This window comes from Chenopodium quinoa, unplaced genomic scaffold (genome assembly GCF_001683475.1).
Source record: "Chenopodium quinoa cultivar QQ74 unplaced genomic scaffold, ASM168347v1, whole genome shotgun sequence".
Classification (NCBI taxonomy): domain Eukaryota; kingdom Viridiplantae; phylum Streptophyta; class Magnoliopsida; order Caryophyllales; family Amaranthaceae; genus Chenopodium; species Chenopodium quinoa.
In genome coordinates this window covers 2,424-19,062 of record NW_018742958.1, presented here as the reverse complement: position 1 = coordinate 19,062, position 16,639 = coordinate 2,424, and the positions used below count along the sequence as shown (strand labels likewise).

At 36.7% G+C, this 16,639-nt stretch overlaps 1 protein-coding gene, 1 long non-coding RNA gene and 1 pseudogene across 2 annotated transcripts; all 3 read right to left on the bottom strand.

Annotated features, from left to right (window-relative positions):
- Window positions 1–374: 374 nt before the first annotated feature.
- On the bottom strand, window positions 375–10,252 carry LOC110728704 (annotated as a pseudogene).
- Window positions 10,253–10,282: 30 nt separating this feature from the next.
- LOC110728703 lies at window positions 10,283–11,573 on the bottom strand. The gene is made up of 3 exons (XR_002512746.1): window positions 10,861–11,573; window positions 10,614–10,757; window positions 10,283–10,334 (listed from the first exon to the last, which is right to left on the bottom strand). It is a non-coding gene; the product is annotated as an uncharacterized LOC110728703 (long non-coding RNA).
- Window positions 11,574–13,916: 2,343 nt separating this feature from the next.
- Window positions 13,917–16,330, bottom strand: LOC110728702. The gene is made up of 3 exons (XM_021908345.1): window positions 15,485–16,330; window positions 14,691–14,952; window positions 13,917–14,449 (listed from the first exon to the last, which is right to left on the bottom strand). The coding sequence occupies exons 1-3, from the start codon at window positions 15,667–15,669 to the stop codon at window positions 14,105–14,107; spliced, it is 792 nt and encodes a 263-aa protein (XP_021764037.1). The 5' UTR covers window positions 15,670–16,330; the 3' UTR covers window positions 13,917–14,104.
- Between the last annotated feature and the right edge of the window lie 309 nt (window positions 16,331–16,639).

The following is a 16,639-nucleotide window of genomic DNA, read 5'->3' as shown; positions in this document are numbered from 1 at the left end:
AGCATCTGACAAGATGGTGAAATAAGAAAGTCATTTTCAACCAGGAATATGCTTCACCACGCAGAAACTGAAAATCGTCAAATACCGAAAATCATTAAGTGTGCAATATGATAAATTGACAATAGCAGTAAATAAGACGATAACATAAATTAATAAATAAAACACCCTACTAAATAAATATATTTCACTTAATTAATAAGCAGGAAATGCAGGATTTTAGATCATTAAGTAATTCCCTCATTTCTTCTCCTGCCATAAGAACCCTTCATTTCAGAAGGCAAAGGAAGACGTGCTGTGACAGGGTAAGATACAATAGCAAAAAAGTACACACAGGATATTAGGCATCAGTATCCATCCAAAACCTAACACCAACCTTTGCAAAAATGCAATTAATTTCAATTAGAAAACAATTATATACAGCTTTCTCAATTGAAACCAAGTGAGCAAACATTCAATATGCTAAGCAATGTTCTAGCCAAAATGTACACATATATACAAAGCACAATATTAATTGCTGAAATCCTCACATCACAACCATATTAAGGTCGTCCATAGGTATTTCTAAACCAATGGAGTCATAATCTTGCAATCCAGTCAGCCAATTGCTAAAATCCTCAGGTACATTGGGATCATTAGGAATATCAAGTTGTTCAATGGAGTCAAAATCAATATGCTCCTCTGATTCATGACAAGCATCTTCTGGAGCATTCCCAGATAGTCCCAATTCCCTGCCCCTTTTGTTTTCAGTATTTTTCCTCTGTTCTGAACTCGATGTTGGCTTTATAGCAGAGGTTGAGTTCTTGGGTTTTGTTTTTGGTTTTTGATCAGTGCTGAAGCTTACCACAGATTGGTTTTCACACGCAGCAGTAGCCATCAGAGCACCTCTACTGTGATCTCTATCTCTCTCACTTCTCTTTGCTTTTGCTCCTCCAATAACAGAGCTACCAAAAGCTATTGCACCCCTAGAGGTACCGCCAACATCATCAAGGAGTAGTTCCCTCTTTTTTCCCTTGTGTGATAATGATTCAAGTTCAGGAAAACTGCGTACAGAAGAGCGACCAGCAGCTTTTGGAGAATCAATATAACCTCTCCCAAAATCATCAGTGCAAGAGTCCAGCACACTAAATGAGTTAAATTCTGGACATGTGACAACGAAAAACAGTATTGATTAGAGAAGACAACAGAACTAACAGATTGTAAGTAAGGATAATGCCTGTAGCTCTTAATGGTCAATGTAGAGCAATATGGGAAACAATTTTAAGTCAAATTGGGTCTTAAAGGTAGTGACTGTAAGAAGGGAAAACAAATTCTTAAAAGATAGTTTTTTTCAATAAATAGAGACATGTAAGATACTAACAAGTCTTCCTAAAATTATAAATGGCATACCAGCTTTTGCAGAATCCACACGACATTTAGGAGCTCCATGGCCTGTATGATAATCAGTTGCAATGCTGAAACCAGCATCATTGGTGTGAGGTGCTGCAAAGAGAACATTCTGCAAAGCAGGTTCACTAAAACAGCTACGGCCAGTGAGTTCAAATTTTTTACACCTCACAAGAGTTCGTTCTATGAAACCCATTGCAACTTGCTTTGACACTTTGCGCATTACAGTTTTGGAAGCATTATTTCTTCGACAAGCCTACAGATATAAAAACAAGTTAAACTTCTTACTTTTGAGCAGCTAAACCAACTAACTCGATCAGTAGTAATAATGTCAACTTTAGGGCTAGCAAAAGCTAACACGACATGATAACCCGACACGAAATAAGCGGGTTTGGGTCAAGAATTCACGGGTCGTTTACATAATTGGGTCGACACGAACACGACACGAAATTAAACGGGTTAGGTTTGGGATGAAATTTTCAACCCGAAACTTACACGCATATCCGATTATATAAATGGGTTGAAGACCCCGGTGCTTAATCTCAAAACCTCTTACCTTGACATCATTTATACATTTTGGTAATTTTTTGGCAGTTAATTTGGCAAAAAAAATTATAATTTTCAGCTTTTGTAAATTAAAATTTAATTTGGCGGGTTAATTTGAGACAATTCTTATGTATGGTTGTATTGTTAAAACTACTAGCTTTAAACCCTTGTGGTATCTTTTGCTAAAACTACTAACTTTAAAGTGTTGTAGTATCTTTAATGAATTAATGATATATGTCTTTTTTATTTTTGAATTGAACATTAATTAGTTATTACATACTATGTGGGTAAAAGGTTACCCGGGTAACCCGTTTAATAAGCAGGTTAGGTTTGGGTCAAGGGTTTTCAACCCGTTTAATAAACGGGTTAGGTTTGGGTCAAGGGTTTTCAACCCGTTTAATAAACGGGTTAGGTTTGGGTCAAGGTTTCAACCCGTTTAACATCGACACGAACACGAACCCGACACGACACGACCCGCTTGACAGCCCTAGTCAAGTTCCTAGAAACATATATAAATGGCAAAGTTTCCTATCATTCTCATCACTAATAGGTCTTAATCCATACTTTTCTATCCTGAAAGCATATGTACAGAAAAGATTTAAAGACTTGCAACTTAGACGTGTGATCATTCCGATTTCCATATCTGCAGACTGCAGGTGGTGCAATGATTACTTTCTGAAGACAGCATAAGTAATTCTACACTTGTCATAAGCATTGTGTTTGCAAATATTTATTAAATGTGGCTTCCAGCTCTGCAGACTCAAAAGCTTGCTTAGAGCAGTGAGGAAGATAGAAGGATAATAACGAAAAAAAAAAAACACAAAGAGTACGTATTCCATTCAGAAGTCATTTAGGTCCAGCCAACCCCACCCCCCAAACAACAACCCCTCCTGCTTTTAAAAAAAAGCAAAAAGAATTAAAGGTGGACATCATGGCTTGTGATTTTAGTACCATTCACCTCTAACAGTGACCGAGGAAAAAGGAGAAAATTTACCATTCGCCTTTTGTAAGCCATCTGAATAAGTTGTTCCATGGCAACCAGTTCAATGAACCTGAAAAGCATAAAAGTCTAATGAAGGGAGAGAGTGTAAGGAAAGGAAGGGGGATAGACTAAAGCTATACTAAGCATTGGTTTCCATACCGTTTCTCCCTCTCTCTATCATCTTCAACAGCCTTATCAATCTTAACCAAGTTGTTCTTCTTTTTTCCCAATCTGCAATATATAACATGAGGACAATAGAGAAGACAGAAGACCAGGGAAGGAAGGCAGAAAAAGAGAGCTGGACTTTGCAGTTGAATCAACTTTTTTCAATTCCAATACCATGAAACTAGTATATCAGACTTTTTTAGTTTTCTAAACTCTCCAAAATTTTCTAAACTTTACTTACTGGACTTTGCAGTTGAGTCAAGTTTTTTTTCTAGATTTCTTTAATTTGAAAAGATGACAACAATTCGTTTGGCATCATTGTAGTTTTCTGTTTTGTTTTTTAAAATCATATGATATGTCATATAATGAATCAAAAATTAGTCAAATATATCATAATCATGATAATTTTGAAAACTGACAATAGAAAAGTGAAACACCTTTTTCTTGTTTCCTGTTTTGGTTTTTTGTTTTGTTTTCAAAAAACAGAAAACTGAAAACAAAAAACGGTGCCAAACAAGCCCAACGACTACTACTGACCACATGAAAAAAAAAAACTACTACTAAAAATATTAGTACTGCTTCTACTAAGCAGTACTGACATGTATAATGACTTCATTATGCTAAATGAAAATGTAACATAACACAATATTATTTCAACTTCTTTCATTTAACTCACAAATCTAGAATATCTGTACACATGATGGACTCCCAACTACCAACCTTGTGATGCTATTCGCACACGTACTACTTGCATTCATCGATAGTTGCAGCAAGCCAGCAACAATATAAACAACAATAATAAACATAATAGTAGTATCTGAAATAGTAGTGCTCCATAGAAAAATTAAGTATTTCAGAATTATATATACATATATATGTATATATATATAGCCAAATAAAAGATAAATTACTGCAACCATACCTGCTCACAAAGCCCCTCATTAAGTTCAGTGATATCTCGGTCAATCACTTCTCCATCAGCCAGATCAGGCTGTAATGGATGATAAAAGTAAGAGCAGATACTAATGCAATAGAATGAATCATATATGATATTAATTCTAACTAATAAACTACCATCGCATCTAGGTACAATCCAATGCTCTGCAGCTCCAACATTAGTTTATCATCAACACACATCAGCTGATATTGGGATCAAGAAAAGTTGCAGAAGCAGTCATATCTGAAGGTTGTGACCCGCTAAAATCATTATGCAATTTCCACTAACAAACTCCGCATCTGAATGAGAGAAACCATCATCCCCCAACCACCTTTCCACTGCTATACAAAGAATCAGACATACTTCCATTCCTCGTTGTATTAGATGTGACACTCTTATTACATGAAATTCTGTCTCCGGAGCAACGTTTCTGAATCTGAAAATCAACCATTGACTCAGCCTCAGAGTCAAATCTGTCTCTGTCTCTAATGTCAGCATCAACATAATTACATGAGCCACAATGAGAATCGTCACTTGCACACTGTAATGACATACTCACTCCTTCATTTCCATTGTAAGTTCCCTCACTATCATCTTCTTCAATTAAAGCAGACAAAAACTCTTTGGTACAAGGAAGAAAATTTATCCGACCTCTTTTCCCCAAATAATTCTCCAGATAAAGATTCATCCTTATCCACAAATTGATTGGAATCACAGACTTTATTACCAGAAGAAACATCAACCTTTTCTTTGCGCACAAAAACACCCTGCCAGAATTAATAAATCATTAATGAATAGATGATAAATACACAAAAAAATTAATAAGGTAAAACCTGATTGTTATATACCATTATATTGTATTGAGCACCCGGAATCACAGATAAGCTGTCCGGTAGCTCCTCTGCAAGGCTCAACTACAAAGTGTAGCAATAATTTAGGATTAGCAAACCCTCTGATGATAGATATGGTATAGCCTAATCAATAGGTAACGCATAACCTATATATATGTACAGGCTTGTCTAATATTATTACCTGTTGTTTCATGTATCTCACATCTTGTGAACTAGCAGTTCCAAAAATAGGTTCCATTTTCTTCCAGAACCGCCCAGAACAACAGATATCTGCAAAAGGACAAGTAGTAAGGCAATGGTCTTAATTACTTGAACATACAATTTATAAAGTTCATGAAAACAAAATTTTGAAACTTGCAGAAAAAGGTTAAACAGATAGGGAGATAGATATATACGGCTAGCCTTGCGAGCAGCAGCGGCAGCAGCCAACAATTCTTCACGGTCATCATCAGATTCAACTGCTGGGGAGAACAAAGGGCGAATGTGAGAAGCCATAGAAAAAAACAGAATTGTCAGCAAAAACCAGATCTAGTACTTTTGTTTCAATAAATTTCAGACTTGGATAGCTGGTTAGACTTCTGAAGAAATAAAAACCCTAACACCAACTTCAGCGCCACTCCCCCCCCCCCCCCTCTTTCTCCCAAAAAAAGAGATATTTGCAAATCAATAACTTTTTCGGCCAAATTCAATATCAATACAAGATGTAGGTTAAATTAAGAGATATGGCGATACGAAGATGATCTGTAAAGATCACAATAGATAATACATAATAAATGCCCTCCATATAGTAGTTCATCAAACAAAAGTACAGATAGATAGACAATGCAATGAATTAAGGATGTAGTTCCGAAACCTCATAACAACAAAGAACAGGTTTGCGAATTATTACATATATTTTGACTGACAACCCAGAAGAGGGAAAAATAAAAAAAGCCCAAGTTCAAAGTAACATTCTCCTCAAGCCATTCAATATATCATCATTATCCATCACACCATTTCAACAAGAACTGCTTCGGCAAGGATGATCCGGAGAAATGTATCCATTAAAAAATTGAAGAACCTCTACAGTTGGAAAGCTAACTGACTCTTCACTTGAAAGTTGGGACAGTAAGAAATGAGGTACTACAGCTTACTGTATTCATCACTGATATTATATACTGCCTACATTTCATAATTTATACTTTATAGCATATATTATTCTTGAGCAATAAAACTTTATGTATACTAGTAAAAACTAACACACACACACACACACACACACACAAAAAAAAAAAAAAAAAAAAGGCTAATGAAGCAGTCTTAAATACGACAGTATTTTATTTTTTTTTGTAAAATGGGCAGTCACCTCAAATTTGATAAATGTCACCCTCAAACCACATAAAAGTCTCTAAAAGAAAGCGTGCCTTACTATATGAAATGGAGGAAATAATACTATACATAAACAGGCTTGTTTTTGTCATCCCAATTGCAGTGCACGTTGTCTAAATCCAAAGCAGTCTATACACAATTGAAAAGCACAAGTAAAGGAAAAGAGGTCAAAATCTTACAATTACGAGTGAAAGCCCTCCCATCTGACATCTTTTTTGAAGGTGGGCGTCCTGATTTACTGCATAAAATAATCAAACAGGACACAAGCTCAGTGACTAAAAATTGCCAAAAAAAATGAACCAACATTATCCTCAACAGAGAAATTACAAACCTTTTTATTTTCTCTGAACCCGGCCTTGTACTTTGAATACGCTTTGCTGTTGGCACATTCTCCAGCTTTGGTTCAGGTTGTGAGAGTCCAGGGCTAGACAAGGACAAACCCCTCACTGTCCTACCTTGCCTCCGCATGCCATCACCAACATTTTCAATGGGGACATTTTTATTCCTCTTGGTAGGAAAGATAAAAGAACGCATTTTACCCTTTCCAGTTAGCACAACATCACTACAATCTGTTCCTTTCTCTTCCAATCTGAGTTCCAAGTCTTTCGAATCTTCACCTTCAGAGATAAGACCAGGAGATGCTATACTTTCAACCTTAATTTTACTTTTCAAATTATTGTTATGAGAATCAACAGATTCTAAACATCCAACGCTACCGTTCTGAGAAAACTTGGCAGCAATAACAGGAGAAAATTTTACTGTAGAGATTTGACTTTCATCATTATTAGAAACAGGTGAAACCACATTTGTTCTTCTGCTACGGGAACTTTTTTTGTTGTCTCTGACCAACCCATTGACCAAGCATATAAGATGAATTGGCAGCCCGGTGATTATTCTGCATCAAATCAAGTGAGATCACCTTGTTGGTACTTGTAGGCTGTTCCCACCCTTCACAACCTTCTGAGGAAGCTTGAACATCAGAAGATGAGTTTACCGCCATGACTGAACCAGTTCGTGGAGCCCTAGATATCTTTCCTTTTATAAGCGCTGCAGGAGTGCCAGTTGAGGTGCCTTGCTTAGAATTTGATCTGCCACTCAATCTAGTAAGAATTTGTAAATGAACCTAAATTAACAACTGATAACAAGTGATACAAAAATAAATGACCGGTAGTATTAATGTTTGTAAGTTGCCCCAGATATCCTATGAAATGAAAGTGTATAAAGGAGCAGTAGCTTGTTCAACTGCACATACAATACAAGCATGTAGTAACTATTCAGACAGCAACTTCTAGATTTAACAGACAGTGTCAGCAATGTTTCACTCACAGCTCATCTTCTGGAGGAGAACCTTCTCAGGACGTATGTATGCAGGAGTACACAAAGTAATCCGAAAGCCTATCAGCCAAAAATGACCTTAAAACAATATTACAAATGACCAAGTACCTTAGAGAGTTGTCATATGTAGCCAATTTAGAATCAATACTGGGCTCTGAATTCATTGTTCTTTTGATGTCATTATCCGCAGATCTGTTAGACACCGTCCCAACAGAACGTTTCCGCTTCATCATATTTTTGTCCCAGCCATCCCCCACAGCAGACAGTCTCAGCACCCTTTCTTCAGGAATAGAAGGCCCGTTTGCAGTTTTAATGATATTTATGTTCTCAGTAATCATTTGATCCTTCAACAAAGAGCCAGATTTATTGTCAACCTGCAAACATTTTATAGTCATTGCTTAAAGGACATCACGTAATACATGTATAAAATTATTAATAAAGCTTTAGATCATTTGGAGAAGCTAGCTAATTACTCCGTATGTGAACTTAAAAAGGAAAATGTAGAGAATACACTGTAGCAATATAATTTCTTAAATGTAATGTGGCCAATTTGGTAGAAAAGATATGATAGAACCTTCCAGAGCAGAGTGTCTATCAGCATTTCTTTAGGGGAGATGGTATGTAATTAGAACCTATGGAAAAATGTCTGTGGGGCTCATCCCAGAATAACTTACAGTGTAAAAAAAAAAAAAAAATAATAATAATAATAAATAAAAACAAACAAACCTGAATGATATACTTGTATCTATATTGGTTTTTAAGGGGTTCCACTCCCTTACACCCACTGACACACACACGCACATGCACAAGCACACTAACATAAAGCTAAAGAAAAAAAAAATGCGCTCTTTGTGACTTCTTCCTCTTAAATAAGCAAAGAAAGGAAGAGATAAAAAGATTAAAAGTAAATTGCAGATACCAACCCTAAGCTCTGTGGCAGATGTGAGAAAACGTTTGTTCATCCCAGAAGGCTTGGCCCTGTCCTCTAATCTTTGAGCTGATTGGTCAACAAGATTACGAGGCTGACCTGCCATCTTCAATAAGCTTGATCCATTTGGCTTGTCATGAGACAAAAAATCAGTTCGTTGCCTCTTCTTCGAGCCCATGGTGTCTCTATAATATTTTTCTAATTTATTGATTGAATCACAGAACATTTCAGACCTTGCCCTGGTAAGAAAACATCAAATGTAATGAAAAATAAACTAGTAAACTACTTGACAGCTAAAACAATGAACCTTGAAAGCTAAAACATGTGTTTATCTAAGAAAGCAACACAAACTTCTGGCAGGCAGCACAAGCACATAAATCATAAAGAAGTAATAACAATAGATCAGGACAAAATCACACTAATAGGGATATCAAAGACAATTAGGCTTTTGTTGATTTCTTAGTATTGATTATATGCTAGTAACTGGCTAGCTTCAAACATATTCAGCAAAACTCAAAACTACACTAGACTAACCTGGCCTTTATAGAAGCATTTAAAACACTCTCTCGGATTTGCTTTAACTCTTCAGTGGCCACGGGTGGGGAAGGTCTAAAATTGGAAGCTCTAACGGGAAGATCTTCAGATGTACTTCCAAGAGAAACCCCAAGTGCCCTCCTCAATTCTCCTGAACGTGTGTACTTCCGAGTGCCAAAAGAAATGTGTTCCAGAGATAAACATTGGTGTAAAGAGGGTACATCTGGTGAAGCCATGACACCACCCCGGCTAACAGAAACAGACATTACACCATCAGCACCCATGTACAGTTCAAGTTGCCAGTATAAGCGACACTATTGCCTGTAAGCTGCCAAAATGTTGCCGAAAGATTTACTAACATGAGAAACAACAATAGAAAGCCTTATCACTCATATCAGTCATGCTTTACTACTCCTGCAGGTGTAGGCACATATACGTGCATAGACTAAGTATACTAGTATTAATAATAAGCAATTACGCAAAAGTTGAGCATAGCTGTGCTTGAAAATCTCCAACATCACAGATGTATTAGTGAGTTCGAATTAGGTTTGCCTATCTTATAGAGTCTTTTATTAATTCATTTTGTTCATGAATCATATGATACAAGATGTATCTTGCATAAGACTTTGTAGTACTATAGACATGAATTTAAAAATTGCTTATGCAAAATCAAATCCCTCGCCGTCTTTAGGCAACAACGATGCATCATGATCTGAAGGTGGCCTGGTAGCCATTCAAAAAAAGATCCAACAAGCACTTGATAAAACTACTCTAGAGCCCAATCACAAAACCTATTCCCTCATTAGGTCATACACAATGCAATGCAATGAGTCCTCCCGCGAAACAGCTAACAATCAAGGTACATTTGCATTTTACAACACATTAGCAACCCAATTTGACTCAATTATCAAATTATACTCCAAAATTCACATAAAATTCTTCTTGCATAAGATTATCAACTTAAATTGCACATAGCAAAATTCTACCAACAATATCGATCGTTATAATCTTTCATAACTCAGTAATTATAACCAAAAGTTCAATAAACAATTCACCTTATAAGAACCCTAAATTGAATATACGGAAAGTTCAATCAACGACAAAACCCTAGATTGTGAAATTGATATTCGGTGATTTAGGAAAAGAAAAAGAAAACATCTTACCTCAGAAGCTGCTTCAATGGAGGAAAGAAAGATCACGAGCTGCTTCAATGGAGTATTCAGAAGATTACGCGCTTCAATGGAGAATTCGAAGTACGCGCTTCAATGGAGGAGAGAGAAAGAGGGGGATAATAACAGTGAAAAGCTAAAAAAAAAACGTAGGAGGAAGATTAATCACACGCCTATACGAAGTAATGTTAACCATTAGATTCTATACAAGTATAATATCAACGAGCAAAATTCATTTCATTTAAGTTCTGTACACCCTCTATTCTTTTAAAAAAAAAAAAAATTATTTAATATAAATATACATAATTAAAAAAAATTTATCAGAAAGGACCTTTAGAAATTTTGTGAAGAGGGGCTCTTAAAAAAAACTAAACGGCAATTTCATGAAATGACACTGAGTACTTAAAAAATTCACCAGATGTCATCGCGTTTTCAAAATTCACCAAATGCCACTGAGGTTTAGTACAATATCACCATATGCCATTTCCGTTAGTTGACCGTTAGTGCCCATTAGTTGACCCCACCACTTGCCACGTGTCACCTTCTGATTGGTCCGTTTCTAAAAAAAATTAAACAAAAATTTAAAAAAAAAAACCAAAATTATTAAAAAATAATAAAAAATAACAAAAAAAAAAAGGAACTCAGAGGTGGCCAGCCACCACCTCCTCCCTGCCGTCGAGCCCCCTGCCCACCCCAAAACCCTAGCCACCACCACCCCCTGCCGCCGAGGCTAGCACCGGAAGGCGCGCCGGCCGCCGGCGATCCCTCCCCTTACTCGTCGCGACCCCCGGCCCTAACCCGCGAAACCCCACCCCCCTTCATCCACCACCCCGAAACCCCACCCCCCTTCCACTCCCTCTCCGATTTCCAGCCACCTTACCCAAAACCCATCCCCTTCCAGTCGGTTTTCGATTCCGACCACCCAACCCAAAACCCCCTTCCCCATCCCTTTTCGATTTCGGGAAACTCAATATCCATAGCTACAATGTCGCGAATTAAACCAAACTCGTCTTCCAGATTATCATCCCAAACCTCTCTAATCGAAAAGATCTGCAAACGATGTCCCAAACCTCAGTATCCATGGCTACGATGTCGCGAATTAATCCAGCGTAGCCTAGCCTTCGTTCTTTCTCCAAACGATAAGATCTGCAAAATCGAAAAGGAATGGGGAAGGGGGTTTTGGGTGGGTGGCCGGAATCGGAAACCGACGGGAAGGGGATGGGTTTTGGGTAGGGTGGCCTGAAATCGGAGAGGGAGAAAAATGGGTGTGGGTTTTCGGGGTGGTGGAGGAACGGCGGTATAGCTGGGGTGGTGGCTGCTGGGGTGGTGGCTGGGGTTTGGGGTTTTTTTTTTTGTTCTTATTAAATTTTTTTTTTAATTTTTGTAAATATTTTTGGTTTTTTTTTTTAAACGGGCCAATCAAAAGGTGACATGTGGTAAGTGGTGGGGTCAACTAACGGTCAATTAATGAACACTATCAGTTAACTAACGGAAATGACATTTGGTGATATTGTACTAAACCTCGATGGCATTTGGTGAATTTTGTAAGTACTCAGTGGCATTTCATGAAATTATTTTTGCTATTTTTAGTCGGCTTTCGAGTGTTGTCTTGGTTTTTCTCGCATTGAGTCATCGACCCCGTATATATGTAGCATGTGCCTTGATTTTTAACTTCTTCCTGCCCTCTTGCGTCCCCATACTCCCCAACTACCGGCCAACTAACCCGCCACCATCCCACCACTGGCCTACTTATGTATATAGAAAAGACGAGATGTTAGGCTTAACTGAATCCCACCGTTTAGCTTCCAACTGATTTTAAAATAAGCAACTAAAATTTTACAATGTTTAATTAGTTAACTTTGTATATTTTTTGTAAATGGTTAGTTGTTTTAATGGTGAAAACAAATGGAAAGTACTACGTATAATCTTTAATTTCTTATTTTATACGAAGTATAATTTTATAGGTTCCATTTCCTTTTACTTTCGACAATCAAGGTTGATTTAGTTGGTTAGAGGCCTTCCTTCCACCCCTATGAAAAGGGTTCGATTCTCATCTTCTTTTCTTTACAAACTTTGACCGCTCACCTCGTATAATTCAACATTTGTTTCCAATGATAAATGATGTCTCCACTCTCCACCATAGTCTTCTATGTTATGAAGAGGAATTATAGCTACTTGGTTATCCATTTGAACTTGTAGTTTGTTGGTTCTCTTTCTCATAGCCAGTTCCAAGACATCCAACCCATATTCCACTGCACTCGATTTTTCTCTGATGCGTCCCAAGTAGTGTGATCTTAGAATCCATCACCTGTGAACTCTCTCGATACAATTCAATATGGTCTATTGTGATGATGTAAGTGCGATATCTATATATCTCCGGCAATGATGTTCAACATCAATGCACTACACTTCAAGATGGATATCTAAAACGTAGCCCTTGGACATATTCGTGTTCTTTACAACTATATTCACTAAGGGACATTCTTAGCATACGAAAAGCTAATCTACAACTACGAGGGTGTATAAGATTAGGTAAAAAAGATTTAGGCCTTATTCTTTTGAGCTTCTGGAAAAGCAGAGCAGAGTAGATTTCAGCACAGTAGAACAGATGTCAACAGAGCAGAGCAGATTGAGTCAGGAGAGCAGAGCAGAGTAAGGCTCAGCAAAGCAGAGCAAAAACAGCTCTAAAGAACAGGGCCTTATATTACTAACATGTAATTATTATATATATATGATTTTAGATAATATACCTTGTTCACTCTAATGTGCTTTTGTTTATAAACATTGTGAAGCAATGGAAACAGTTATGGAATACTTTTCCAACTCATATCTTATTTAGAGAAACTAGTACGAGTACATCAATATCGGATACTTATGTGGCATATCGTATCGGTTATTTTTTTATTTTTTTATTATTTTTTTTACAGGGAAGAAAAGGAATTTCATTGATAAAATATATTCAAATGACACTTACATATAATTCCTAAGAAATCAAGAATTCCAAACACAAGTATATAACACGTTAAAACTATATACTTCGCAGATTTGATCAACAATCACGTTGCTAAAAACCTTCATATGAAGCAATACAATATGTTAGTTAGCACTAATTCGACTTGAAATCCACTTATGCGTAGTCATTTGAGTGAAAATACTCATAAGATCCTCTTGATTCTTATGGAGATTATGAAACCCTATATTTTCAATACTCGTCATACAAACAGAAAGAGAAAATAAACCTAAGAGAAAAATCATTATCTCAAGGATGAGATCTATTTATTGAAAGCAATTAAAAGGTTTTGGGGCTTGCCACCGGTAAAACACACCCGTGGAAGCCCGTACAAAGATTCACAATTGAGACCAAGAAGAAAAGAGATGGTAGAGAATAGGGAGAAGAGAAAAGGAAAACCTTCAAAGAAACAAAAAAAAAAACCTAGCAATGGAGGCTAGGAAAACCTTCCAAGGGAGAGACCCTAGAGGAAACCAAGAAAAACCCTCTCAAGGAGAAAACCTAGAAGGAACGACATATCGTATTGTTCGTATAACATAAACAGGTTTTTTTAATTACATAAGTGTTACTTTGTGGAGAGCTACCTATCAAAAAAAGTTGCAAAAAACTACCCATTTTAATAGCTCATTACCGAGTACAAAATAATACCTTTAGTCCTTGGCAAACATGTTCAATGACTTTGACTTTAGTCAAAATTTCGGAGTTAACTAGAAAGCTATGAAACCAATTTCATTTCCTGTTATAACTCATGCTTCAGAGTTCAGATTAAGAGCTATTACACATCAAACACGTTCTTTTTACAAATCAGAATTTAATTTTTTTTTTTCTTCACAAATATCACCATTCAAGTATTGAGAATAGGTGCAACAGATAAAAAATGTAAAAAAAATTAAAAATTATGATGCTGCTATCAGCTTTGGAGTACCAGGTAACGGTATATATTTTGCAGGTTCTTCGTTGAGCAAGAGTGCCCTTAAGATGGATTCACATACTTCAGTGTCATACACAATCAAATGGCCGCCATGAGGAATTTCATGGTACTTGATCCAAGGTAATTCTTCCATGACATGTCTTTGAAGTTCAACTGGAACAACCTTATCTTCATAGCCTACCCATAGATGAACTGACTCGTCTTTGGGAAATGGATTGTTTAGTTTCAATGGATCGAACTCCCATTTACTAAGTCCCACCAATATATCACCTCGAAGATTATCAAATATACTTCTCTGTTCTATTTTGTTCTGTTAGGGGGAAAGCAGAGAGACAAAAGCACCATAGTAACCATTAGAGCTCATAAAACATCAGTGTCAAGATCTCTGTTACTCAGACTCGTGAGCATCATTGAGACATAGGTGTTAGACTTATTTCTTATTTTAAGAAAAGAATCATGTTTTTGGTCAATTACTTGAGGTAAAATGGAAAGTCCAAAAAACATGGGTCATGATTAGTATTTGGAATATTAACTTCTGAATTAGTATGTACCTCACTGAGCAGTTCAAATCCTGGAGTTCTTTTCAGAACTTCCTGATCTCTTTCGCTGAAAAATACAGGATTCTTCTCCATTACATTTGCCGTAGGGAGACACTTCTGGTTCATCCACCAATATAGTAAACTGGGCATATGTTTCAAAACAAAAAGAGTTAATTTAACAAGATTTCTTCTGAAGTCGTCTTTGATTAGGCTTTTAGGGAGAGAGGGCCAGGAATAATTGACAACTGCAGCCACCAAAGCTACACCTTGCAGCCTGCACAAATATCATTTCCCAAATTTAAAGTGAGATAAGGTTTTGATACAGCCTATACACCAAACAAAGCTCAAGAAAAAGAAAGAGATAAACATCGATAATTTCCCAGCCAAGCTTCAACAGATATATCATCACAAGAAGTTACTGAATCATATAGGTTAGGTTTCAATCAAATTTTAAACCAGTTATATCAGTTCCAATCGGGGCAGACAGCCTGATTGTCAAGACCTATGAAAGGGCAAAAAACGAAATGAGCAAGATTCCATTTTCAACTGGTTTTAGACTAAGGCTTTGTTTATTTCACTTTTCCATGAACACTATGATCACATAAGGGCTACTGAATATCAATTAACAGCTACTCAAATTTACTGTCTTCTAGGTAAAAAGAACAACGCCTCAAATCATGCAGAATTGCAGATAGCATGCAACCAGGTAATTTACCTTTCTTGCCTCTAGGATAATTATTCAGGGATCAGAATTGAAATATGGTTTCTAACACAGAATGCAACTCTTAGCAAAGCGTATTACTTGCCTGTGTGGTATATACTTGAGGCAACTCCAAATAGGATATGATCCCATTGACACCCCAATCACATAGAACTTGGGTCCTAATTCTAACTGATCCGCGAGTTGCTCAATATCTAATGCTTCACTTTTGAGTGACCTTTCAGGGTTTGGATCACTATCCGCGTAGCCTGCTCTATCATATAGCAGCATATATATCTTCAATTCTTCAATTAGCCCCTGAAAACTAAATCATTGTAAATCAAGATAGTTCTGCCACAAACAAACAATTGATTGTATCATACATTCAAGATTATTCTGATTTCTGCCCCATTTATTAGTTTGTCTAGTACAGTACTAGAATATATTGTAACTCTTTCTGGGACCAATGGAATATGCTTTATCTCGATGACATACATACTCTCATATCCAATAGTATAAACAAGTTGACATCTGAAATTCAAATCCAACACACGTAATCACAAATCACAATACCCACAATCTATGTCTACTCTATATCCATGGCAGTGACACACAAACAAACCAAAATTTAGTCCAGATTACATGAAATATGGGTTTTTCAATTTACAAAAAAAATTGTTGTACTGTATAAAAATAAATCACCCACGTCCTTTTTTCTATCCATTTATCCAAAATTACTCTTTTCATACGCCAAGATTAAAACCCAAAATTAAAAGGGGTTTTTCTACTTCAAATTTACTCAAGAAAATTGTTGTACTTAAAAAAAAATGCACCCAATTTCTATATTCAACTATTCATCCAATCACACTCCATTTTAAAAGCCAAAACTGATCAAAACCCATCAAAATTCAGATCCAAAAATTAAACAAAAATCTGAAAAAATGGTTCAAGAATCAAGATTACTTGATGTTTCGGATGAAAACAATCGAATCTCGGAAGATCCTTTTATCTTGAGGGAACTTGGTCTCGGTCCGAACGACGCAGGAGCCGAGGGTTTCCTGCACAACGAATACACGTAAACTAGCCTCGGGGGGGACGCCGAGGAAGGCCCCTCCGATGCTTAAGTCAGTATATTAGAGAGAGAAAGCTGTGCAAGAGTTTAGTTGCTTGAGGCTTTATTGTCTTACCAAGAATTGACCAAATTGTTGGCTTTTATACCTTGGCTAATGAAGGAGGCGGATTGGGCCCGGAAGTCAGTTGG

Excerpts from the sequence above, each read along its gene's own strand:
- LOC110728702 (XM_021908345.1), bottom strand. The coding sequence starts at position 15,669 with ATGCTGCTATATGATAGAGCAGGCTACGCGGATAGTGATCCAAACCCT. Across the intron at positions 14,953-15,484 it reads CTCAAGTATATACCACACAG|GCTGCAAGGTGTAGCTTTGG; the intron begins GCAAGTAATACG and ends ATATTTGTGCAG. Across the intron at positions 14,450-14,690 it reads GATTTGAACTGCTCAGTGAG|AACAAAATAGAACAGAGAAG; the intron begins GTACATACTAAT and ends TCCCCCTAACAG.